Source organism: Anopheles merus, chromosome 3L (genome assembly GCF_017562075.2).
Source record: "Anopheles merus strain MAF chromosome 3L, AmerM5.1, whole genome shotgun sequence".
Lineage (NCBI taxonomy): Eukaryota > Metazoa > Arthropoda > Insecta > Diptera > Culicidae > Anopheles > Anopheles merus.
In genome coordinates, this window is record NC_054085.1 from 29,221,645 (window position 1) to 29,248,109 (window position 26,465).

The 26,465-nt window shown below is 45.2% G+C and overlaps 5 protein-coding genes across 17 annotated transcripts; 2 read left to right on the forward strand and 3 right to left on the reverse strand.

Annotated features, from left to right (window-relative positions):
- Positions 1-364: 364 nt before the first annotated feature.
- Positions 365-1,896, reverse strand: LOC121599691 (leucine-rich repeat protein SHOC-2-like). The gene is made up of 2 exons (XM_041927710.1): positions 1,836-1,896; positions 365-1,755 (listed from the first exon to the last, which is right to left on the reverse strand). Exons 1-2 carry the CDS (start codon positions 1,853-1,855, stop codon positions 495-497), a joined length of 1,281 nt encoding a protein of 426 aa, XP_041783644.1. The 5' UTR covers positions 1,856-1,896; the 3' UTR covers positions 365-494.
- Positions 1,897-2,542: 646 nt separating this feature from the next.
- Positions 2,543-4,140, reverse strand: LOC121599528 (connectin-like). Its single transcript, XM_041927398.1, has 2 exons — positions 4,060-4,140; positions 2,543-3,982 (listed from the first exon to the last, which is right to left on the reverse strand). Exons 1-2 carry the CDS (start codon positions 4,077-4,079, stop codon positions 2,722-2,724), a joined length of 1,281 nt encoding a protein of 426 aa, XP_041783332.1. The 5' UTR covers positions 4,080-4,140; the 3' UTR covers positions 2,543-2,721.
- Positions 4,141-5,818: 1,678 nt separating this feature from the next.
- LOC121598476 (dipeptidase 1-like) lies at positions 5,819-22,111 on the forward strand. 9 transcript variants are annotated; one of them, XM_041925389.1, is made up of 5 exons: positions 5,845-5,906; positions 7,078-7,187; positions 20,750-20,876; positions 20,942-21,714; positions 21,777-22,111. In XM_041925389.1, the coding sequence occupies exons 2-5, from the start codon at positions 7,121-7,123 to the stop codon at positions 22,079-22,081; spliced, it is 1,272 nt and encodes a 423-aa protein (XP_041781323.1). In that variant the 5' UTR covers positions 5,845-5,906; positions 7,078-7,120; the 3' UTR covers positions 22,082-22,111. The 9 variants fall into 9 exon arrangements, with proteins under 9 accessions (XP_041781327.1, XP_041781323.1, XP_041781319.1 ...); XM_041925385.1 differs by lacking the exon at positions 5,845-5,906 and adding an exon at positions 6,237-6,407 and having other exon boundaries at positions 6,919-7,187; XM_041925386.1 differs by lacking the exon at positions 5,845-5,906 and adding an exon at positions 6,237-6,407.
- Positions 10,425-18,052, reverse strand: LOC121598475 (phosphatidylinositol phosphatase PTPRQ). 5 transcript variants are annotated; one of them, XM_041925380.1, is made up of 8 exons: positions 17,949-18,052; positions 16,306-16,577; positions 13,591-15,579; positions 13,356-13,515; positions 12,574-13,281; positions 11,341-12,512; positions 10,911-11,256; positions 10,425-10,815 (listed from the first exon to the last, which is right to left on the reverse strand). In XM_041925380.1, exons 3-8 carry the CDS (start codon positions 15,424-15,426, stop codon positions 10,601-10,603), a joined length of 4,437 nt encoding a protein of 1,478 aa, XP_041781314.1. In that variant the 5' UTR covers positions 15,427-15,579; positions 16,306-16,577; positions 17,949-18,052; the 3' UTR covers positions 10,425-10,600. The 5 variants fall into 5 exon arrangements, with proteins under 5 accessions (XP_041781314.1, XP_041781318.1, XP_041781315.1 ...); XM_041925384.1 differs by lacking the exon at positions 16,306-16,577; XM_041925381.1 differs by lacking the exon at positions 17,949-18,052 and having other exon boundaries at positions 16,293-16,364.
- A 65-nt stretch (positions 22,112-22,176) lies between the features above and the next one.
- On the forward strand, positions 22,177-26,235 carry LOC121598478. Its single transcript, XM_041925395.1, has 8 exons — positions 22,177-22,288; positions 22,346-22,508; positions 22,586-23,352; positions 23,433-23,778; positions 23,847-23,868; positions 24,719-24,873; positions 24,953-25,713; positions 25,779-26,235. Exons 1-8 carry the CDS (start codon positions 22,273-22,275, stop codon positions 26,135-26,137), a joined length of 2,589 nt encoding a protein of 862 aa, XP_041781329.1. The 5' UTR covers positions 22,177-22,272; the 3' UTR covers positions 26,138-26,235.
- The last annotated feature ends 230 nt before the right edge of the window (positions 26,236-26,465 follow it).

Genomic DNA, 26,465 nt, shown 5'->3' on the forward strand with positions numbered 1-26,465 from the left:
AACGTCGGAACGTATAAAGGATCCAACATCGATTCCGATCACTGCCTGGTTGGCGTAGTGATACGCTGCAGAAACGTCCGTCGACGCGCTAATGAGGGTGGAGAAAGTATGCAGCCACGGCTCGACACGGACTAATTTAAGGGTCCCTCAGCCTTTTGGTCCTACTCTACCAAGGGATCAACTACGTGGGAGTGACGTACGGATAGGTGAACGTGCTTTTGCAGTCTGTTCAGCTTGCTATGCCTGAGGAAACCGTTCACGTTCCTGGGAGGGCCAAGCTGAGGTGGCAATATGGCGCAAAGGCGTGTGCAAGAGGTTATGAATGAGCTTTCGAATGATGACTTACGCGGTTGAGAATCATAATGCAAGAGAACGTTTATTCACTTCTTTATATAAAGACGTATGTAGGACATGAAACGTATGCACCTTGTTTACACCGACGAGCTGGGCGATCTTTTTATAAGCTGTTGTCGAGCAGTACCCTTCAGTCCTATTTATACATAATAAACCCTAGTCATGTGGTCGTCGCATCTTTTCATATTTTCTTCGCGCAATTTATTAATTGATTCATTTCTAATGCATTCTCCATAAAATCGTTCCAAGCACGATTCCCACGAACAGTCAATCTGATTCCCTTTCATTCTTAGACGTGTTACATTTGGCGAGGTGTTGCTCGCATCGAAACTTGAGATTAAATTATGTACCACTAATACGTCTAACGATCGTACCGGTATGAACGACAAATCTAACGATGTGAGATAATTTCGACTAATACGAATGTCTTTTAATTTTGGAGGAAAGTGCACACTGTTCAACACTATTTCGGCTAGCTTGTTACATTCTAAGTCTATCGACTCCAGATTGTTCATTCCCGCTACACTTTCGATACCGAAATTGGTAAACTCATTAAAGCTTAAAATGAGCTGTGAAACGCTCGTCCAATTGGTTATGCATTCCGGCAGTGTTGTAAGGTTGTTTGCGGAAAAGGAAACTATATTCATTGATGGCACATCCCAACCGCACAGGTCTACATGTCCAAGCTTGTTTTCATTCAGCGCAAGAACTTCCAAAGAGCGATGAGCCAACCGTCCCGATAGCGTTGTGATTTTATTCATTTGTATATCCAACTGGCTCAAGTTGACAAACACATTGAACAGCTCCATGTTTACTGTGGTAAGCACATTGTCTGATAGCTGTATCCCAGTCAACGATCCGTAGATGCTGCAGTTTCTTGTCGACGTGTTCACCAGGTAGCGTATCTTATTCCCATCAAGAAGAAGTTCACTTAAATCTGAGTGATCGCAAAATGCTGCCAAATCAATTTCACCGATTTTACTCTTTTGCAATCTCAAACTAGATAGCATTTGTGCATTTTTAACATCGTGTGGAACTTGCATTAGGTCACTACCAGAAATAACTAAAACGTTTAATGAACTGTTAGCAGCTATATCGATCCTTTTCAGATTAGTCGTTTTTATATGTAGGCTGCCCAATGCATTCGAAACACTAACACGTTGAAGCTTTTTAGAGTTTACTATCTTTAGAGTGTGTACATAAGGTGGCAGTTGTTCCAGGATCCACCGATCAACCTGTATCATCTGCACATTATCCATATTCAGTACATGAATGAAGCTGGATATGTGTTGAAACGCGAACGCGTCTCCTCCTGTTTTGAAGTTAGAAATGTAGCACTCGGCATAGCAAATCATTTCAAGTGCAGTAATACTGCTTGCGGCGTTTGCAACGATCAGTAACCTATTGCATGAACAGTAACGACACGTGTTTTTTTTCTATTAGAATCAATGCGATACACTTTAAATGTATTAAACACACACCACACTACCCATCGGAACATCGATGACTCTGTTGATGAAATATGAAGAATAAAAGTATTACTCTCACCACCATCCAACTAGTTTTACGTTGGCATAGACCCTTTGCAGCGAGTTTTATACAAAAATGAAAGAAAAAGAAGAAGAAATAATTGTTTTTTTGATCATCAAAAACCGATTACATGACAATCGCTCTGTCAAGTGACGAAAACAAAGTATGTCACAAATACTTTCCTTTCTATTTCTTTCATTTTTTCGTTTGAAATAAATACACAGAGCTGTTTGTGGCATACTTTCGATTATAATTTTATTTTTTCAAAAAAAAAGCTCTCCATTGTTGTTTGAAATATTTTTGTTTACAGTACCTCAAATAACGAATCTAATTCTTTTCAGTGGAAGAATTAGATTCGAGTACCTGCTCGAAAAATGGCAAAAAAGGTAGTGTTTACATTTATCCCAAGGTGCATTAAAGAGATCTGGTGATAGAATCCAGAATCAAAGTGTATCTAGTCCAGGTGATCTTTTTATAGCCAAATTGGAATATCACTTTTTGACAGGATGGGTGAACATTTTTGCTCTGGGAGGCTTGACGAATACATAAAACACTTTTAAAATCTTCATTCAGAAGCAAAAGCGATATAAGTCAGCCTTCTTAATTAATACACCTTGGGATAAGCCCACCTGTATGTTGTACCCACTTAGATAGCTGCTCGAAAATTGCTATACAATGCAAACAGATGACAGGATGTAATTTCAGCCTACGAAATTAAAACGGAAAGGACCCCAATAACAACATTCAGCATACTACTAAACTATTTCCAGGATTATATTCCCAAACGGTGCGCACAAAGAACACCAAACATTGAAGAGGTCAAACAATCGGCAACATTTAAACATAAATGATTTTGTTTGTGCCGTTGCCGCACATTGTTAACGATTGTTTATGGAAAAGAGTAATTGAATCGTTTCTAGTGCATTCACCGTACAATTGTTCCAAACGAGATTCCCATGTACAGTCAATCTGATTTCCAACCATGTATAGGCGTGTTACATTAGGCGAGGTGTTGCTCGCATCAAAACTTGAGATTAAATTATATTCCACTGATACTTGTAACGATCGAACCGGAATGAACGACAAATCTAACGATGTGAGATAATTTCGACCAATACGAAGCAAGCTTAAGTTTGGAGGAAAGTGCACACTGTTCAACATTATTTCGGTTAGCTTGTTGCATTCTAAGACTATACTTTCCAGATTATTCATTCCCGCTACACTTTCGATACTAAATTTGACCATCTGATTACAGCTCAACTGGAGCTTTGAAACACTCGTCCAGTTGTTGATGCATTCCGGCAGCGTCGTTAGACGATTTGCTGCCAAAAAAACGTTCTTCATTGATGGCACATCCCAACCACACAGGTCTACATGTTCGAGCATATTTTTATATACCGAAAATATTCCCATAGTGGGATGAACTAACCGACCTGATAACGTGGTAATTCTATTCTGGTTTAAACTCAATACCACCATATTGACAAACACATTGAACAGCTCCATGTTTACTGTGGTAAGCATATTTCCCGTTAGCGTCAACGTAGTAAGAGCTTTGTAGATGCTGCAGTTCCTTTTCGACGTGTTCACAACGTACCGTATTTGATTGCTTTCTAAAAAAAGCTCACTTAAATTAGGGTAGTCACAAAATGTTGCCAAATCAATCGCATTGAATTTACAGGAGTATAGTCCCAGCAATTTCAACATTGGTGCATTCTTAAAGGCGAGCGGAACTTTCACCAGATCACTACCGATAATGTTTAAAGTGTTTAATGAGCTGTTGGGTGCTATATCGATCCTTCTCAAACCGGTGAATTTGATCTCTAGGCTGCGCAATGATTGTGGAACACTGATCCATTTCAGTTTCCCGGAGCGTGCTATCTTTACAGTATCTACAAAGGGAGGCAGTTGTTCCAGGATCCGCTGATGCACGCGTTTCATCCGCACATTATTCATGTTGACGACATGCGCATAGTCTGCGATGTGTTGAAACGCGAATGTATCTCCTCTGGATTTAAAGTTATAAATGTAGCACTCATGAAAGCAATGCATCTCCAGTCTAGCGAGACTGCTTGCAACGTTTGCCACGATCAGTAACCTATTGCATGATGAAATGACGACACGTTTTTCTATTAGAATATATGTGATACGCTTTGAATAAGGTTGACTACACACCACCCAATCCATCCGGACATCGGATCACTTTAACCAAAAAATGAAATATATTCGCGAAGCTGTACGATCACTCGTTTGACATGGCATGGGCTCGTTTCACCGAGTTTTATGCACAAACTAGTAAAATGAAACTGTTTTTTTTTTGTGGTCATCAAAAAGCGATTAATTTCGAATTGTGCTGTCACCAATCTACTTCGAACGACAAATACAATGAAGGTAACAAAAACCCTCGTGTTGATGTTTTGGGTACATTGAAAGTAATTTTAGCGATGAAAATGTGTAGTAGCAATGTGTGATCTACATTTTCAGTGTCACTATTCAGTAAGCAATGTATTCTTATCTTAATTGAACTGAAATTTGATTTTTCCAATTTGTCATTAAAAATTCAAATGAGTAGAAAAAACTAACAAAAAAAAAGAACATAGTTTCCAATGTAATTATCATTAATCAACGCTCGCAAGATACTTTACCACTGCACCCCAATAGAACAAATGTCACGGAAAGTCGTACTCGAAGAAACGATTTAATTACTCCGTTAATAGTTAACCGGTCTCATGGTACAGTCGTCAACTCGTACGACTTAATAACATGCCCGTCATGGGTTCAAGCCCCAAATAGACCGTGCCGCCATACGAAGGACTGACTATCCTGCTATGGGGGGAAATCAATAAGTCACTGAAAGCCAACCCCACAAGTGAGTTGGCAGGTCTTGACCGGCATCGGTTGTTGAGCCAAAAAAGAAGAAGAAGAATAGTTAACAGAACTACTGGAAGTAAATGTTGAAAGCCCGTCTAAATCTGATAAAAATTAACACTCCCTTTATAATCAAAAAGCGCTACTGGCTTTTTCAGGTGTTATTAAACTAGGCGATCAAAAAAAAAAAATTGTTTTCAAAATCAAAATTCTTTTAACTAATTACAATTCAATAAACAACTGGTCTTATAAGATGGTGTTATTCATGCTTCGCAACGTTTGTCAATTATTGATGGTTTCGTGTTGATGTTCGTCGATCAGCATATTCTTCTTAGTCTATTCTTCTTAGCCTATTTTTCTATATAATCGTTAAACCAGCGCGCATCGCTGGCGCGTTGCATAACGTAGCTAGTCAGCATTTATTGACCTAGCAACGCTTTGTTTTTTAAGCCTAAATTGTCGTCAGCGACAAGATGGTACATTGTTAAGCATGAAACTGGAAATATGTAACATTTATTCAAAGTCCAATCCGAGCGTACGATCGATACGTAAAATGCTAAAATATTATCGAAAAAACATAGATGACGGTGCTATTGATATTGCACTCAGCATATCCTTGGCAGCTTTATCATCAATTATCTGAGCCACTGCATTAATGTGCTCGATTGTTTTATTCCAGAGATATCTACAATGATAGTACAAAACGATATATAGATACAACAACATGATCCATTTAAAACATAAAATAATGCCTTAAATTGTGGTCGTTGCAACTTTTCATCTCTTTGTCACGCAAAAGAATAATTCAATCGTTGCTAAAGCATTCGCAGATTATACTGACAAACCGACGTGACACTGGCGTTACAAAAGTGTCCCACACGAAAGTACTGTCATTTGCTAGTGAGGCGATCACTTCTGTCAAAGTAAGCTCTGTTCACGGCATCTTAGATGTAAACAATTTTTCCAAATACAAATTGCAAAGGAAGTGTGAGGCAAGATTTTGTGAGAATTATTGGACAAAACACCCAGGAAAATCATTTTATAAGTTTCCAAATCAATGCATAAGATGTGAGAAGTACATAAAACAATACGCATTGGAATTTGGGAAGAAAAACAAAAATCAAGTTCTGCAGTTTCTCGTCTGTGTTAGTGTAGTAAGCGAATCATTATAGAGATGGCGCTAGTGTTTAACGTATTTTCATTTGGAATAAGGAGACAACTTTTGAAGCTCATTTTGTTCGAAGTGTCACGTCGGTTTGTCGGTGGTATAATTGTTCCAAACGTGACTCCCATGCACAGTCAATCTGATTTCCAAGCATGTATGGGCGTGTTTAGCCGGTCTGGTGGTACGGTCGTCAACTCGTACGACTGAACAACATGCCCGTCATTCCGCAAAATAAGTAACGAACTTGCAGCTGCTGCCGCACGCTAATGGTAAACAAAAAACTGTCAAAATGATAGCATGGTGAAATCAGGAGGCTTTGCGCTGTGCATGAAATAGGATCGAAGCACTCTCTTTGTTTCAATTATTAAACTGTGGATTAAAATAAGTGTTTTGTACAAAAAGTCATAGTTTTTGCTATCGAATCGTGAGAATAGATTGCAATCAAAATATACAATTTAAGTGATTCACAGGGCGAAACAAACATTATTTTGTGAGGCACAATACTTCGCAATCCAGCTAAAAATCCATTCGTTTTGATCGAAGTGTGACGACATTTTTTTCATTCGTGTTTATAAAATGGAAAAAGGGCTCTTTTCCAAAAAAATAGTAAAATATGGGACAAAAATGCTCAAGATTAAAGGAAAAATGCTAGCTTTTCTCAAACTTTTATAAATATGTGGAAAAACAACAATGCATATTTTCTTCTTCTTCTTCTTCTTTTTCTTCTTCTTTTTCTTCTTCTTCTTTCTTTTTCTTCTTTCTCTTCTTTTGCTTCTTCTTCTTTTTCTTCTTCTTCTTCTTCTTACTAATTACACATTACAGTCCAATGCATGGGGCCACCGTCAAAAGTAAAAATCACACAAGACTTTTCCAAAAAAAAAAAAAAAATCGATCATTTTATTCCCTTATCATCCCCGATCATATTTTTTGCTTGTTTTCTTAAACATACAACACCTTGTTTGAGCGCTCGTGACAGTTTTTGATTAATTTCTCGTGCAAAGGAATAATTACGTCATTCCTGATGCATTCGCCAAACAGTTGTTCCAAACGTGTTTCCCATGTACAGTCAATTGGGTTTCCCGTCATCGAAAGTGTTGCTACGTTTGGCGAGGTGATGTTTGCCCAGAAGTCCGCAATTAAATTATTTTTCACCGATACAGTTAACGAATGAACCGGAATAAAAGACAAATCTAGTGACCGGAGATGGTTTCGATCGATGTCTACAACTTTCAGATTTGGAGGAAAGTGCACACTGCTCAACACAATATCGGTAAGCTCGTTGCATTCTACATACAAGTAGATTAGACTGTTCATCCCTGCTACACTTTCGATGCTGAAGTTCGTCATCTTATTTTGGCTCAAAAAAAGTGTTGTAACACTCGTCCAGTTGTTGATGCATGCCGGTAGTGCCGTAAGGTAGTTTGAGGAAAATACAACCATTCTCATTGATGGCACAGCCCAACCACACAGATCTAAATTTTCGAGATCATTTGAATCTACCGCAAAATGCTCCATAGTGCGATGAACTAGCCGACCCCAAAGTGTTGTTATTCTATTCATTTGTAAATCCACATGTTTCAAACTGACAAACACATTGAACAGCTCCATGTTTACTGTGGTAAGCATATTTTCCGCTAGGCTCAACAGAGTAAGAACATCGTAGATGCTGCAGTTCCTTTTCGACGTGTTCTCGACGTACCGTATCTTATTTTTGTCGAAATCAAGCTCACTTAAATAAGCATGATCGCAAAACACTGCCAAATCAATCTTACTCAAGCCACATTCACGCAGTCTCAAGTATTGCAGCTTTGGTGCATTTTTAACAGCGAGCGGAATTTTCATTAGATTTGGACTGCTTATAATATGTAACATGTTTAATGTGCTGTTGGCCGCTATATCGATTCTTCTCAAATTGATGTCTCTGATCTCAAGTTTTCGCAACGCTTGGGGAACGCTGATCCATTTCAGTTTTTTGGAGTTTGCTATCTTTACGGTATCCACAAAGGGAGGCAGTTGTTGCAGGATCCGCTGATGAATGCGTTTCATCTGCACATTATTCATGTTGACGACATGCGCATAGTCTGCGATGTGTTGAAACGCGAATGTATCTTCTTTCGATTTGAAGTTAGAAATGTAGCACTCAATAAAGCAATGCATCTCCAGTCTAGCGAGACTGCTTGCAACGTTTGCAACGATCAGTAACCTATTGCAGGATGAAATGACGACACGTTTTTCTATTAGAATATATGTGATACGCTTTGAATAAGGTTGACTACACACCACACAATCCATCCGGACATCGGATCACTTTAACCAAAAGATGAAATATATTCGCGAAGCTGTACGATCACTCGTTTGACATGGTATGGGCTCGTTGCACCGAGTTTTATGCACAGACTAGTAAAATGAAACTGATCTTTTTGTGGTCATCAAAAAGCGATTAATTTCGAATTGTGCTGTCACCAATCTACTTCGAACGACAAATACAATGAAGGTAATGGAAACTTTGTATTACTGTGTATTACGATGTGTAGTATCAATTAGTTGTCTACATTTTCAGTCTGAGTTTTCGAGAAGCAATTTATTCTGCATTGTTACCACAATCCATGTGGTAAAAAGCATTCTTCTTTGTTTAGGAACTTTAACAATTCACATAGCATTGTTACTTTTACTGCTCATGTCATACAGCGTTTTTTGAATCAGTTTCCAGCGTAAATAACATGATTCAACGCTTTATTGTTTATTATTATTGTTATTATTCACGACGCAGATTACCGTTGTAAATTGTGATCTCCATCAAGCAGGTTACTATAACGCTGCACCAAAATGTTCAATCATTACGAATCTAAATATCCATTTTGAGGGCAATCAATAAAACTTCCTTCTACACGTACGACGCAATGCACGAACTTGTCTTATGCTTGTTCTTGGCGTAACGTCCTACATGCCGACCTAAACCGTCTTTTGGGAATTATTCAGTGCTACACGCAGTGTATAGTCCAGTCAGTACAGGGAGACGACGGACCATTCCAGGCTTGAACCCACTACGGACATGCTTTTAAGGTGTGTCACGGGACCGCCCCCTTATAATGTCGCGACCTTCTATACATTAGTCTCTGATTCACCCGTACCGTACTGTTCCTATCGGTATAGTGCTGCGCTAGTACACGTGTGTGACATTTTCTTTGCAAATTTGTTTTCTCCTCGAGTCTAACAGCGTCTGCTATCTGATATCATACTGATCGTTATACGACGTCAGTAAATTAAAATAAAAAGTGAAAATTTATGAGGGTTTTACTGGGACAGCAGCAACAGATATTGGACACTATCACACACAATTAAATCTGACCCGAAATACCTGTGAAAGTATAAGTCTCCACACAGCAAAACTACTTTACAGCCTAACGTTGGTGGAAGTTCATTTAATTATTGTATAACATTATCCTACCCCTACACATTTTCCCGCAAGGGTGTTTTCGCTGAATAGCCTCTACCAGGCGTGCACAAGGCACCTTCCTCGATTTATTACTTAAATCACATTTATTCCTTTTTCAAACGGCAAACGGCCTCGGTGGCCGTGTCTTTCTGTAATTTCCCGACAGGGACTCTCCTGTGCTGACGTTTCAGCCATATGATGTGCTACTGAGGCCAGCTAACGGGAGGCTACTTCTGTCTCGACTGTTGCTGCCTTCGCTGACTTCGAATGCCGGATTCGTCGAATGACACGCGTCTTCGAATCACATTCAGTTGCTGCCGCCATCTCTCCCGCATATCCGCAACTCGCAGCCGGATCGCTTCCCGCCTCGCAGCTGTTGTAGGTGAGGCTGGCGGGCTCGGTGGGCGATCTCTGCGCTTCTCCTCCGTTTGATGCGCTCTCGCTGCCCGCCGGTTGGCGTTTCGTCTTTCGTTGCGGGCGCGCCGCACTTCGACACGAGGAGCCTCCAAGTCGGCGACTTCATCGGCGTAATCGGCCAAGGCGGCGACCCTCCTCGTCCCACGCTCGCTGCAGTTGGGCTGTGGTCTGCTTTGCGGCATCGCAGACCTCGGCGTCGCGCAAGAGGTGAAGGACCACCCTCGCCGCCGAGGAGCTGCTGACGCACTGCTGCGAATGTACGCTCGCATCCAGACCCATCCGAACTCATCCGGAGTCGAATCCGGTAATGATCCGGAGTAGGATTCAAATTTTGCGCACTAGGGTCAGAGTTGATACACGACTCCACTCCGGATTACCCATCAATAGATTAGACCAACCGATTAATCTGTAGTTTTACAGATATTTCTGTTTGCAAAACAAAGAAAGTACCAGAATCATGTTCATGGTCACAGCAATGAACGACTCGGTTCATTCACGTTCGCTTAAAAGAACCGAAATGCCCACCTCTAATTCCAATCCACAAAAGTATCACGAAAGTGTGTCAAACGTTTCGAATCGAGTAGTAGTAGCAATAGTAGCATACACCTTTTTTTAAATTGATTTGACAAATGTTTTGTGCTCACTACTCTAAGCTGGTATACGAATGTTATGCTTTATTCGTTATAAATTACCCACAGTACATCAAACCAACAATACAACAGATCGATATTTTAAGTTAAAAAATATACAATATCATAAAAAAACCTAAAACATTTAAAAAACACACAAATTCCTAGCTAGTGCGGGAGTACTGACTCGCTGCAGCTGCCTCACACGGATTTATCACTTTCGATTTCGTTCGGAGCAAAGCTGACATTGGCCAGGCCGCCGGCGTTGACCGATTTGGGAAACTTTATGTTAAACAACGGCTTGCCGCCATTCCCGACAGCGATGTGCTGCTGTTCCACCTCCAGGATCACATCCGGGTAGTGCTGTTTCCCTTTCTCGTCCCGCCTGATGATCTCGATGTTGCTCGTCTTTGGCTCTACAAAAGAAGAAGAAAAAAATCTCAAATTATATGCAATGTTCATGCCATTTGTTTGCAGCTTTTCGTAAAGTTTGCGTCCCCTCCTTCCTTACTTTTTCGATTGCTCTTGGACACGTACTCCATGCAGCACTGGTACAGGAAGGTGTACTGGTCGAGCGTTTGCACCATCTTGACGCGCTGGCGCCGCAGCTGCTTTACCGTGTCGTACACGTTGATCTTCTTCTCCTGCTGCAGCCGCTGGAGCACAATGTCCAGCGCGATGAACGTGCCGGTACGGCCGACTCCCGCACTGCAGTGCACTACCAGCGGGATGGCGTAGCTTTTCCGCTCCGCGCGCACAATCTTGCAAAACTTTATCAGATCCGCCGTACTGGCCGGGCAGCTGTGATCGGGCCATTCGAGGAAGTGATAGTGGAACACCGCTTTCGTTAGATTTCCCTGCAAAAACCAAACCAACAAAATCGTTATTATTACTACGTCACCCGAGCGTCATCCTTTCAGTCGGCAAGCGATTTCCAATACCTTCGAAACGAGAAACAGACGCTTGTAGTAGAGCGATAGGTTCAGCTCCTGCGTACACTTGACGCGAATGTCCCCATAGTCGGTGTACTGGTCGAAGCGCGGGAAGTACTGGCAGCACTTGTTCTTGTCGTGATCGATCGGTTGCGTCAGCATGACGATCGACTCGATCTCGTACTGCAACACCATCCGCCAAAAGTCGGCGCACGTCTCCTGCTTGGGACCCTGTGTCGCTATGTACTCCCGCTGGTACTTGTAGCCCTCGATGAACGAGGCGTTGATGTAGTCGTTCGCACCATACTCACCCTCCTCGCCGTCCTCATTGCTGTCCAGCAGTACGCGGTTCGAGTCGTACGGCAAGATGTTAACGTACCGATTCTTGCGCTCATTCTCGCGCGCACTCTGGAAGCTCCCCGTGTCCTGCAGCGCAAAGTCGGAGAAGTAGTTGATGGCCTGGAACTCTTTCGACACCTTTTCCCGGTTCGATTGAAACAGCTCGTCGTACTGGTGCGGGAAGTTCTTTACCGGTATGTCGGCCGGTTCTTCCGTGGGAGGGCCGCGCGTTTGCTGTGCGGGAAGCAGCAGCCGTTGCTTGCGCCACACCACAAACAATCCGCCGAGGAATGCTAGCACCAGACACGCCAGCACAGCGCTCACAATTAAACCGACCTTAATCAGTGAGTCCGTACGGAATACCTGCATCTCGGAGTCGGTGTACCCGCTGCGGGAAAAGATTCGCACTATGAGCGCATACTCCGTGCCCGGCTTCAGCGGTCCATTGCAGTACTCCTGTCCTATGTCGCAATTTTCATTCCCGATGACGTACTCGACCAGTCCTGCTGCTTCGCGAGCGGTCGTCGCCCGTTGGATACGAGCCATTGGATTCCAGAACTTTGGTGTCGTTTGGTACTGCTCCGCGCAGCGCTTTTTGTTCGCCAAGTACCAATCCGACACGCTGGGCCACTGCGTACCGCCAGTGCTGTTGATGAAGTCCGTGCGGGGTGTTGGGTCGGGCTGGCAGAGCCGTTCCGAAATTAGCAGTGCCATGTAGCGGATGCTGCCAATGTCCGACGTGAGCGTGATGTTGCCGAGCATTATGCGGGCCGTGTTGGTAGGATTGGGTGCCTCAAACACGTCCACATTGAACCATTCCTCCTTCTGATCAATAGACGGAACTGAAACAAAAAATGTGGTTAAAAGAACCCCTTCAACCAGATGCAAACGTCCAGCACATACTGCCTGCCGGTGACTCGAACTGGACCTTCACTTCATCACTAAGCTCCTCCACAGCGACCACTTCCACGCGTATCGCTACCGTGTAGTTGTACTCAGGCTTCAGGCGATCTTCCACGTAGCTATACACATCCAGTATCTCTTCCTCCTCACCCACATTTACCTCCCAGGTTAAGGCGTGCGGATTGGGAGGATCCTGCTCGCGAATACCGTACATCTCACCGACGAATCGCTTCAGCCTACCGTTCAAACCGCACGGCAAGTCCCAGCCAAACCATACCGACGATTTGTACGTCTGGTTCAGCTCGGGGCCTTCGATTTTATCGATCCGAAAGCTTGCAGTCACGTTCGACACATCGGGTAGAGTGACCACCTCCACCGGCTCGGTGTACGGCCCAAAGCCAGCCCCCGTTGCCGCAGCCACCTGTACCATGTACAGCGTGTAAGGATTCAGCTTGGCAACCACATGCTCAAATTCGATTCCATCCCAGCTGCGTGACTCGTCGGGATTCACCTCGTCCCGCAGATCCACCGTTTCGTTGAACTCCTCCAGCGGAGCGCACAGCTTGGGCAGTGGGTACTCTGGAGCGACCATACGGACGTGTATGCGATAGCGGACGACAACTCCATTCTTCACGGTAGGTGCCTTCCATATGATACCAATCGATCGGTTCTTTCCGACCAGTTCAATCACGCTTGGGCTTTCGGGCACTGCAATGATAAGCGAGAAAACCAACAAAGTATGAAAAGATCATCATCTGAGGATCATCAACATTTTGCATTACCATCTTCGGCCGTTACAAACGTGTACGCTGGAGTCGGATCGGACCAGCCTGCAATGTTCTGAATCTTTGCGTTGCATTCGTACGTGGAGTACGGTACCAATGGCTCTACAATACCTTCAAAGGTATTGTTGCCATTTGGAATGACGAACTCTTTGATGACCTATAACCAACAAGACGACCAAGTAAAATACTATACAATGTTTCGGGAATGAAAATAATCTACTGCAATTAGTACCTGCGATTCGGGATCTGGTTCACCTTCCACCATCTTGGTGCAGTTGAACGCGACGGTCACCAACAAACAATTGTTGTTGTTTTCACTGTGCAGCATCGTAGACAGCTCCAAACTGCGTGAACTCAACGCAATCGCACGGATCGGCTCCACATGATAGGAGAGGATCGTTCGTTCCTTCGTTTTGATCGTTCCGATCTCGTTCAGACCGTCGTTTTTGCTGGTGGAGATCGGTATGACTTGCACCGTGTACGACATGCAAGCGATCACCTCCCCAAACGTTACGTGCTGATCGGTCGTGGTGTTGGAAAACACTTCCGTAACATCTGCACTGTTTGCGGGATTGTTATACCACGCCACTACACGGTACGACTCCACACAGAACGTCCCATTCGTTGGAGGTTTCCACTTGACGGACAGTGATCGAGGTTCCACCTCGTTCAGTTCCAGCTCCGTCACTTGGGATAGCTGTTGGAGCTCACGCACCGTAGCAGAAATGCTTTCTGGCGTTCCCTTGCCGTTGCTATGGTCGATAGCGTTCACCGTAAACTCGTACGTCATGCATGGCTCCAGGTTAGTCACATTGTAAACTGTTCTCGATGCATCGATAATTGCGCTTTCGGAGGACCACGTGATAAGGTATTCCTTGACGCAAGCCGCATCTTCCTTTGGCGGTCTCCATGAAAGCAGGACGCTTCGGTCGAGATCGGTGTTTGCGCGCAGATCACGCACTGGTCCGACGGTTTGCGGTTTGATGATTACATCGCCGGACGATGATCGTGTCCGAAGACCCGGACAAAGAGGTGGAATAGCCGAAAGCACTTTTGATTTTGCGTTTGATGGTAATTCAATGTGCGATGGTTTAGAGAAAGCATCAAGAGGCAATTGTAGAATAGAAACATCAACCGGAACTCTATTGGGTTGGAAGTTCGTGTCGGAAACAGATAGCTTCCCATGAGTCTTAGTCTTATAGGACTCCTTTCTTGCTTCTTTGGAACAGACTTTTCTCTTTGTGATAGGACGAGCAATGTGATAAAACTGGAATGTTTTAGGATTATCATTGATCACAACGCCAATTTCATTGCGATTTTGTACATAGAACTCCAGGCCACATCTCCATGGGTTAGGCGTTGTTTGCTTTACTGGAGATTTTACGTAGATCTCTAGGAGATGTTGCACCTTGCCTGCATTTATGCAGATTATTTTCAGCACCACTCGATACTTTTTTCCGGGTTGCAGTCCTGACATTCCAACAAATGGAATCTCCAATGAAATGACGGAACTTCCCATCAACAACTCATACCGATGCACACACGCTTGGTCTTGCACTTTCCACGTAAGGACGAAGCTAGGATTATCGTTTCCTACTTCCAGCACTTGAATATCGGTTATTTTACCACACTGAGGTTCCCAGTCTCCACAGACACAGACGGATGTACGCAGATCGTTCCGGCAGGCCTTCAGTTTGAGTAAAGTGCACTGATCCTGCACAGGGAGCGCAATGTTTTGCATCAACCAGGCTGTCAAGTTCGCGCTAGACACGGTTGCGTTTGGTTGTATCCATTGCACCTCCAAGTGGTAGAACACATTATGGTCCTTTTCATCGCTCCATTCTTCAACACTCACCACCGATCTTGAAACGGTTATATTCAATGGTTTCAAACGACAGTGGCCATTTCGTTGGTCTAATTCGTCCAGATCATCAAATGTCTGGGACGGTAAGGCACTAAGCCTCAAGGCGGAGTTTTCGTCATTGTAAACGGCTCTTCCAGTGTGAATCAAAGTCCATACTCTACCGAGCAACACGACGACAAGCAGCACGATTCCCTGCACCACCATTATTACTGTGTCTCATCACTGTTCGATACTGTTCAAACACAGGCGCACACAAAATATTGATTCGTTCGTTATTCACTCTTTACACCGTTTCGTTGCTGTTAGTCACTCCTCCAAGAAGACTTCGGATGCATCATGCACAAATATTCAGTCATACTAAAATGGGGAGAGAGAAAAACAAATGAAACAACGCCATTACACACTAATCCATTGCCGTTAACGCCTGCTTATAAGAATATCAAACGAATCTTTAGATCATAACACTGGCACAAAGACAAAATAACAAAACCCTAAAACAATATTCCATCACACTCACAACATCTTCTTATCACGACACAGTCCAATCGAACAAGCGCCTTATTCTATATAGCTAACACGTCGTCTTCTGCTACTAACGTCACCACCAGACCAACAGCTCGGACTGTTGTACCTGCACGTCGAGGTTCAATAAATGTTCAAACAACTGAACTGAGATTTTTCGTCGCGTTTTCTCAATCGAGTGGCACAACAATGGCCACCAACCTCCAACGGCAAAGCGGTTACGATCGGCGCTCGGCTCTCGCACAGAACGACGGGTCTATCAATAAAGTTCCCTCCAATTAATCCATCATTCAGCGACGTTATCGGGCCAGTTGGTACAATTACAATACAATCGCCTTGTTGAATCGGTGGTTCCTTTTCGCCTTGCCGCTTATCGATTGAATGTTGTATGCGCAACCGTGCGCAATATAGTGTCACATTTCAGTAATTCAATCACTGCTGCCTGTAGATTACGATATACCCAGAAGTTAACGTTTAAAAATGTAAAAACACCCCGAATTCCACTGATTATATTTCGAACCGATTTTGATCTAATGCCTGCATCACACCTTGAATTCTGACCCTGAGAGCACGCGTGGATGATGATGCCACGTCCTGTCACGTTCGCGAACTTGTAGCGACTGTCTCACCGGAATCGGTACGCCGTTCGGGCCGTGGCCAGCCGGTCCTATCTCCTCGTCAACGGGTAGTTTGTTTTATCAGAACTCGCAAACAACGCTTGTTAATATGCGTTTTTCGTACACATTCAGCACAATATGGTAACGAATGGCTTCGCGCTATAGCTTTCTGATAAGAGGTAATGTTTTGTTGGAGACTTTTTTCTGTCTTCTTACCTGTAGCAAAGGGAACATATGGGAAAAGATTAGATAAGATATGGCACGGTACCGAATGTTTCAAACCCCGAACATTCCCGAGGGGAACGAAGCCAAGTCGTTAGGTATGATGGCTGCTCCAAAAGAATTCTGGCCAACTCTTGGGAGAGCAAGAGAGTTAAGCTTTTAAAATTGGGACTGAGAAAACGACTTAAGTAAGCCAAGGTAACTCACAGTGCGCAAGAGTGCATGACACAACGCTTGGTGAAGAGTGAGCTTAACTATCTCTGCCCCACCCTTGCTTACTATCATATCTTCACGATGAACAGACTGGCGAAGGCGATAATCGATCGGAAGCGCTCTTATCGATACGGATGGGGGAGCTGCTGGGGATTCCATATCACGACCGTATGTTGAACGGGTCATACCTTTCTAACACGCATACAAACGATAGAACCATCTGGCGCAGGACGTACGCTTCTAGACGAACACATTCGATGCTCAGTACGATAAAAGCTGTTGCTTGATAGAACACGCTGCCGGCAAACTGTTAGCGGTTGTTCAAGTGGGGAAGTCATTTCCACGACAAAGGGCATCCGACATCACACCGGTGCCGGGGATATGCAAAAAATACACAAACAAGACTCATACAGTGATACCAGATGGCGATCCAACGGCAGCCGACTGAACATCGAACGGAAGAGAATGGTAAGCATCGGACAGGTTGTCCACTCCTGATATGGGGGATCTTATCGGGGAAGCGATTGCGTTGCTTTTCGGTCGTTTATCATGCATCGATTTGCATTTACAACATATTTCCCGCCAGTACACGCAAACACACGGTTGTGCGGGACATTTGTTTGATACGTGATTCGTGATCGGAAACTTATGATGAGAGAAATATTTTAGAAGGAGGAAGGAGGTTTGTTGTACGACGATTAAGTTGAAAATTGATCGTCATTTATGAGCGGTTTTAAATTATTCAGCGAATAATCTTTTTATCTAACATTTTGAATTTTACATTATAATGCTACTGACGGCAACGGTGGTCACGGTATAAACCAGAAGCCTTATGTTCTTAAAAATGTATGGCAATACAGTGGAACGGTCCTGAAGGTGAAGTCCGAATAAGTCGAGATGAAAAGGCGTTCCACTGTGTTTATAAATATTCAATTTTCTCTATAATTAGACTTTAAAATTCTAGAAAATTTGCTTCTATTTCGGTCGTTTAAGTTCACTCGGCGCTCATACTGTTACACTTGATTTTTACAGTTGCTATACAGTGAGCAAATGACAACCATCGTACGTCAACGATGTATAATATGCCTTTTTCACGTGAAAATGGCATACCGAAGGAAAGTCTGCTCGCAGATTGTTATAAATAATGTTTACCTGTAGTTGCTCTGTTCGGATATTCCGAGACATTTTTTAATCAAATTTACGTTGGTCTACTATAAATCTACTCAGCTGGAGGTATGCAGAAGGATAGCAAACTTATTCCTACTATCGCAACCGGTTTGCCTCGTAGCTGTGGTACCAATCGATCTGTTCCTTCGTCAACGATGGTCGAACGTCTTGCAGCGCACTCCGAAGGTGTGCCATTGTAACGACGGTTGCATTTAAATCTTCCGTTGCCGCATTCAGTGCCGCCTAAAAGAAGCACAAAGCAAACTATAACAACTTTTCTCGAAAGCGAAAAAGGACACCTTCCATTACCTGGGTGCAAAGGTTCTGCAGATCAGCGCCGGAGTATCGTTCCGTCTGTTCCGCCACCAGCTCCAGCTGAACGTCTTCCGCAAAGGGCACGTTGGTCGCTATTTTTCGCAATATTTCCAACCGTCCCTTCCCATCCGGGGCCGGTACGTGGATCAGTTTGGTCAGCCGGCCCGGTCGCAGCAAAGCGTCGTCCACCATATCGGGCCGATTGGTGGCCGCAATCACAACGACCCGCTTCGCATCTTCGCTGAGCGCACTGGCCGCCTGTTCCGCCTGCCCGATACCATCCATCTCCATCAGCAGTGTCGACAGGACGCCCATATTGACGGCACCGGAGCCACCCTTCATACCGCCCGTGCCACGATTGCCGACGAGCGAGTCGATTTCATCCAAAAACACTACCGCCGGTGCATTCGTGCGCGCTTCGTTAAACACGCGTGTGATAAGCTTCTCCGCATCGCCCACGTAGGGCGAGTAAACTTGCGCCGCCGACAGGGACAGGAAGGTCATGCCGGTTTCCGCCGCCAAACATTTGGCGAGTGTGGTCTTCGCACAACCCGGCGGACCGTACAGAAGTATGCCGCGTAGTGGGTGAATGCCAAGCCGTTGAAAGCGGGCCGGATTTGCCAGCTGCTCGACTATGCAAAGTCTCAGCAGCGCTTTAAGCTCATCCATGCCGCCGAAAGAATCGAGACTTAGCGTGGCCTCCCTGCCCACGAGGCCTGTTGCGTTACGCAGATTGCTCGGTCGGTGCTTTTTCTGTATCTCGGCGAGGGCCTCTTCGAACGGAAGTTGCTGCTTGTGCATCTCCCGTACGAGATTGTAGTAGAGCAGCTCCAGCTCTGCCCCAACGTAGCCCGCCGTTCGTTGTCCGACCAGGTCCAGCTGTTCGTCGGTGAGCGTACCTCGCGCAGTGGCATAAAAGCAACGTAATATATCAATCCGTTGCTCTTTTGACGGGATGCCGAGAGTAATTTCCTTATCTAACCGGCCGGGACGGCGAAGGCGCGTGTCCATGCTTTCCACGCTCGACGTTGTCCCGATGATGATAACATTCTCCGCCGACTCCCTGTACTGATCGACGAGCGATACAAACTGGGATGCGATCCGCGCGATATTGACGACGTCTTCGCCTTTCTTCGCACCAATCTTTGGACAGATGGTATCGATATCTTTCACCAGCAGAATGGCGGGTTTCTCTCGCTCGATGAGCTCCTGGAAAAGGCGCAATCGAAGGAACGTTTGCCGCAGTTCCGCTTCCGTTTCCCCGGGCAACGATCGGAGAAAGTGCAGTCCGCGGATTTCAAACAGCGGGAGATTTTTCTCGCTGGTCACCGATTTCACCAAGCTATACTTGCCGGATCCACTCGGCCCGATAAGGAGCAGAGAGCGGCTTTCGGTTAGGGCTGCTTCCAGTTGCTCCCGTACACCGCCGATGCCTCCCAATGGTTTCTGTGTGAGCGTTTCCGGGTGGTAGAGTATTTGGTCGATTTTTATCACCGTGTGCCGGTCTACTTCACCGTACACGGATGGTCCCTGTGTTTCCTTCACATAAACACCACAAATTCCCATGTTTCTGTCCCGAAGGCAGCCGGTGAAATCGATCCGACAACCTTTACAGAAGAATGTTCCTTTAAGAAATGTGGCCAATGTGTCTGCCAGGCACTCTTTCGTCAGCAGTAGATCCACTTTAAGACGCGAACAATCCAGCTGAACGTCGACGGTCACTGCTTGGAAGTCTTCTAGCGCTGGTTGTATTGGTCGTATCTCCACCAGGATGTTTTCTTCACTGGTGATGGCGCTCGCCGGGGCTTCCCTTTCCAATTCTACCGTCTGGTAGGCAAAGTAAGCTTCTCGGTGCGTAGAATTTCGATCCTGGTGCGAATAGACGCGCCATAGCAAGCGGCGACCATTCTGTAGACGGCATTCGGCCGGCACTCCAGGAAACAGTGTCCATTGATTTCGTTCACTTGCTTTCGGCCAAATGTAGCAGGATTGTGGTAAACTGAAGGCTGGTTCGAGTTTTGTGTTAAACTTTAACGTTAAACTATTTAAATCGACCATATCGGTGCACTAAGAAACGTGTTGCTTGCTGGTACCAAAAAAAATCACCGGCACAACATGTAAACAAACCCGTCCGTGTTGTTTTGGCTGTCAAATTGAACGTAAACATCAAGTTCGAATCAAATGTCACATTCAATTTCGAAAACCGTGGAATTTTTTTTCAACTAATTTTGAGATTGTTGGTTATGTGGGTAAAATTAACAGTTTTAAATTAACTTAAATTACTATTAAGTGGATAAACTGTTCAAAACACTGCAAGCAATGAAGATAACGGTAAAAATATCAATTTCCAATGTGCTGAAATATGAGTTGAAATGTTTCATGAAACATTTCGCTTTAAAAGAAAATTCCTATTTAATATGACCGTTTGAATTTGCAAATTAATAGTCAATTTCTATGTTTTATCTTTTCAGAATATTCTCCATCTCTTTTAATGTGGGGTGGGCTTCTATTTGCGTTAATTTCTTGTCTGATATTTTTTGGAAATGTTTTGAATGCCGATGAAAGGATTGAAAGGAATGACAACCTAATATTTGTGGGGTAAGTAAAAATGTGTATATTTTTCTCGTTTTTTTTTGTTCTAAATTTGTTCTTTTGAATTCAAGACACAACAGACTGATTATGAACGTAGCTAATGTTACCAACAATAACCTACGAGAGTTTGACCTCAACTGGGACCTGCGGCGGCATCCCGTTTGGAGCAAGATTAACACTTCCCGCACGGATCTGATCCGTCTCCGAGCTGGACACGTATATGGCCAGATGTGGTACGTCGGTGCAAACTGTACCGATTCTCCCTCGGAAGCAACACAAAGAGTATTTGAACAAATCGACACACTAAATCGTTTGATCGAAAAACACCACCATGATCTTTCGCGGGTCACATCCCTAACTCAGATAGTGGATCCTATTAGGCAGGGAAAAATAAGGTCCCTGATCGCTGTGAAAGGCGGACATACGATCAACTCGAAGCTCGGACTGTTACGCTCACTGTACGCACTCGGCGTAAGATGTATGTCCCTGGCATCGGAACAAAATTGCTGCAACTGGGTTGACTCAGCCCTCGTTGACATCGTGGACATCGATTCTACCCAACTGAGAACGGATCTTTCCCTTTGGGGACGCCTGGTTGTGTGGGAAATGAACCGTCTCGGTATGATCGTGGATCTGTCGTACGCAAGCTACGGGGCAGCATTGGATGTGCTGCGGTACAGCCGGGCCCCGGTCATTTTCAGCAATGCCGGGGCGTACGCTATCAACAAGCACCATCTAAACGTAAAGGAAGACGTACTGATCCCGCTTGCCACACAGGGAGGCCTTATTATGATAACCTTCGACCCGGAGATTCTGGGAGGATACACACTCGATAATGTGCTTGGTGAGTAAGATCATTGATTCACGTTATCGATCAGTACTACGATCGCGCTCTCTTGTCTGCAGAACATCTGAACTACCTGAGGGAAGTCATCGGATCGGATCACATCGGAATTGGGAGTGGATTTGAGAGCTTCGATGGCGCCATCGATGGGTTGAAGGATGTGTCCATGTTTCCAAACCTGTTCAACGCCCTCCAGCAAGGAAAGTACGCCGATGGGGAAACATTCCAACCATGGTCCGAAGAAGAACTTAATAAACTTGCAGGAGTAAACTTTCTGCGCGTGTTCGACGAAGTAGAGCTGGTGAAGCTGCAACTCTCGCACGAGCAACCGTTCGAAGACGATGACTCGGAAGATGCGATAGATTAAAATAAAATTGTTTATAGTCGATCCGTGTAATCAGTGATGATGGTGTGGCGTTATCATTTCGATTGGTAATAAAAGCACCTGGCATCAGTATCTTTGCGCCAGCTGTGTGCTATCTAATCCGCCCCAGTCGTCAGAAGCACATTCACTTCAGTAGGTCGTTAGCGTCGGTGAGGTAAACTTCCTTTTTCGGGATGATTTTTCAAACAAGTGAGTATTAAGCATTTTCATTGAGAACATGAATTTTATGAATAAAAAAAACAACAGTTTTAAGCAACAAAAAGCTGCTCACCGCCTGCGTGATTGCGGTAGTGATAACGATCTGCGCCATCGTCGTACCGATCGCTGTCGTCAACTCGTACGATGAAGCACCGAAGCCAAGAAAGTTTTCTGGCCGAGAAGTTCTCGATGAAGTGCCACTTATAGATGGGTAATGTTACTCTCTCTTGACTCTCGTGACAATTAGAGTCGATCTTGAACCACAACACTCTCTGATTTCATTCACAGCCACAACGATCTGCCCTTCAGCATATACCTGGTGGAGAAGAATTTAATCAATCACTTCAACCTCGACTCCAATCTTAAGCAGCACCCCGTATGGGCCAATGTGAACACCAGCCACACAGACCTGCCCCGTTTGCGGCAGGGCAAACTGGGCGCCCAGTTCTGGGTGGCCTACATCCGCTGTGCCGACACGCAGTACAAGGACGCGGTCGCACGCACGCTGGAACAGATCGACGTCACCAAGCGCATCATCCGGAAGTACCCGAACGATCTGAAGTATGCCGACTCCGCGGACGGTATTATGGAGGCGTATCGGGAGAAAAAGCTTGCCTCACTGATCGCCGTGGAGGGTGGCCATTCGATCGATTCCCGGCTGGCGGTGTTGCGCCTGTTCTACGAGCTCGGTGTACGCTACCTAACCCTAACGCACTCGTGCAACACTCCGTGGGCCGATGCATCGCCGGTGGATGAGCAGGTACCGGCCCCCTCGCTGAACAACCTTTCCGCCTGGGGCCGGCATGTGATCTGGGAGATGAACCGGCTCGGCATGATGATCGACATCTCGCACGTCAGCTACGGGGTGATGCGGGACGTGCTGGCGCACAGCCGGGCACCCGTTATCTTTAGCCACTCGTCGGCCCATGCCGTGTTCGAGCATCATCGCAACGTGCAGGACGATGTGTTGCGGGAGCTGGCCCGCAAGCGGGGCATTGTCATGGTCAACTTCTACCCGCTGTTTGTCGGGGGAAATACCATCGATGACGTTATCAGTGAGTTGAAGATGGAGCGAACGGGAGGGGGGTTTTTTTGAAAGGGGAATTTATGCGCCATTATTTTTGTTTTCCTCCAGAGCATCTGAACCACATCCGCAGCATTACCGGTGTCGATCACATCGGGCTCGGCGGGGACTACAACGGGGTGGCCGTTACACCGGAAGGGTTGGAAGATGTTTCGAAGTATCCCGATCTGTTCGATATGCTTGCGGACGGTGTGCTGCGCACGGGAGAAACGTTTGAACCGTGGACGCGTGAGGATTTGCAGAAGTTGGCCGGATTGAATCTGCTGCGTGTGTTCCGCGAGATCGAACGCATCCGGGACAGTTTGGTGGAGGAGGACCCGTTCGAGGATCTTATTCCGTACGAAGAGTTCGTGAAAGCGAATGTAGCAGATCAGCCCTGCATGACGGATATGGAGATGCACAAGAGCTAGGCTTCTGAGGAGCTTCGGTATAATTACGTTTAAATAAAGTAAAGACGTCAAGAAGGTTAAAAAAACAGCAAGAAGCGGTAAAGTGCTATCTCATCCATTATCTGTTTTGATAGACAACCGCGACAACCGATTGTCATTACAATCGCTTTTACAACAGACGCCTGGTCTTAATCGATATCAAATACAATTGCCCTCTTTGGCATGTATCTCTCTCCGGCGGTGCTCTCGGCTTATCATTCTTACGAGATGAATGACGATAGAGCCCCGATTCGCGTTTGGTAAAGCCGGTCGTAAGTCGTAATTATTTTACAACCATTATCATATCACCGTAGTACACGGGAAAGTGGGACGGTGAGACCTGCGAGCTCAGGTCGCGCGCGCTACTACCGGACCTGGTTTAGTAGTGATCGGGCAGTTGCGTGAGACGGTCCAGACACTGGAGGAGTAAGATGTCGTGTCTTGCTAAAGGTAATTAGCGTGTAGGCGTCAAGTGGTAACGAGTTGTTGATTGTGATCAGTGTGGTACAAGCGAATTAAGAGAGACATAGAATGTGATAAACGCTGGTTTCGAGCGATGCTATAGGATAGATTGAGGTTATGAAGGGTGTTTTAGTTAAGTGAAGCATGTTCTCGCGACAACGTGATCGATGTTGCGTGTTAAAGCTGCATAGTCATGATGAACTACGGAAGCAAGATGTTATCATGCCCCGTGTAACTGGAAATTAATGATTTCCAGTGAAAAAATCGTTAGCATTCTATTTGCATGTGAATGTGAAGTTTTGTGTATATTTTAACGTATATAATAAATTTTGTACGACTTCCAAGGAAATTCATTAAACTAACAACTAAATTCTTTCTTTTTGTATCAAACTTTATCTTGTTTAAATAAACTGTGTTTCAAATTTAACAGTAATGGCATACAAAAAGACGCTAACGATGGGTGTATTGATACTGTTGGCTGTGCTCGCGGTGGCTATTGCCGTTCCAATAGCGACGAACAGCGACACCGATAACAGTTTAGCGCCACAGGTTAATCAATTTTTCGGCCGAACAGTGCTGGACGAGGTGCCATTGATTGATGGGTTAGTATGCTTCGTTGCAAGACCCTATCCAACCTTCACATAATGATCACATCTTTTCCACCTGTTTGTCCCATCGCAGCCACAACGATTTGCCCTGGAATCTGTACAACTACGAGCGGAATCAGATCAACAAGTTCGAGCTGAATGCCGACCTGAAGGCACATCCCGTCTGGGGTCCGGCCACCAACAGCCACACGGACATTCCACGGCTGCAGGCGGGCAAAGTCGGCGCCCAGTTCTGGGTGGCGTACGTTGGCTGCAACAACCAGTACAAGGATGCGGTCGAGCGCACCCTGGAACAGATCGACGTGATCAAGCGGATGGTGCGCAAGTACCCGCAGTACATGCGGTACGTCACCTCGACCGAGGGCATTATGGAAGCGTTCCGGGACGGGAAGATCGGTTCGCTGATTGCGGTTGAGGGTGGCCATTCGATGGATTCCCGGCTGGCGGTGTTGCGCATGTTCTACGAGCTCGGCGTACGGTACATGACGCTGACGCACTCGTGCAATACGCCGTGGGCGGATGCGTCACCGATCGACGATCAGCCGGAAGCGACGCTGCGCAACGTAACGGGCTGGGGCCGAAATGTGCTGTGGGAGATGAACCGGCTCGGCATGCTGATCGATGTGTCGCACGTCAGCCACGGGGTGATGGTGGAGGTGCTCGAGCACACGAAAGCGCCCGTCATCTTTAGCCACTCGTCGTCGTACTCCGTCTTCAACCATCATCGCAACGTGCGAGACGATGTGCTGAAGCAGCTGGTGCAGAACAATGGCATAATAATGGTGAACTTTTATCCGGGCTTCGTTGGGGGACGGTCGATTGACAATGTGATCGGTAGGTGTACTTGCTACGAGATGCACATAAAGCAAAGAGATTATTAACAACTATTTACGTTACAGAGCATCTAAACTATATTAAAAGCGTCACCGGACCGAACCACATTGGACTCGGTGGAGACTTTGATGGTGTTACTGCAGTACCCGATGATCTGGACGATGTCTCCAAGTATCCCGATCTGTTCGATATGCTAGCCGAGGGTGTGTACAAGAACGGGACCACCTTTGCGCCCTGGACGCGGGAAGAGTTGCGCAAGCTGGCGGGTGAGAACTTGTTGCGCGTTTTTCGCGATGTGGAAGGGGTGCGTGATAGTATGGTGGATGTGGAACCGTACGAGGATTTGATTCCGTACCAAGATTTCGTCGATGCCGGTGTGGCCGAACAGCCGTGCATGAGCGATTTGGATATTCATAAGCAATAAAGGGTGGAGCTGTGGTTTTGTATGATAAAAAATGGGTTTGGAACGGATCATTATTACTTGCAGAATAAGAGATTGCATAAACTCAATAAGTTCACTTACTCAAAAAAGCATTGGAGTTTTCATTGCTGAAGTGTGGCACAATAACTTACGTTAAAGATGTCACCATACTATTGGAATAATTGTCCCCGATAAAGATGTCAGTTTGATTTAGATGATGAACTATTTTAAAAATCCTGAAAAATAACAAGAAGAGAGAATTATTTATTATTTTTTATCGTAACAGTTTCTAGCATAATTCAATAATTGGAATCACCTAAGGCCTGATCTT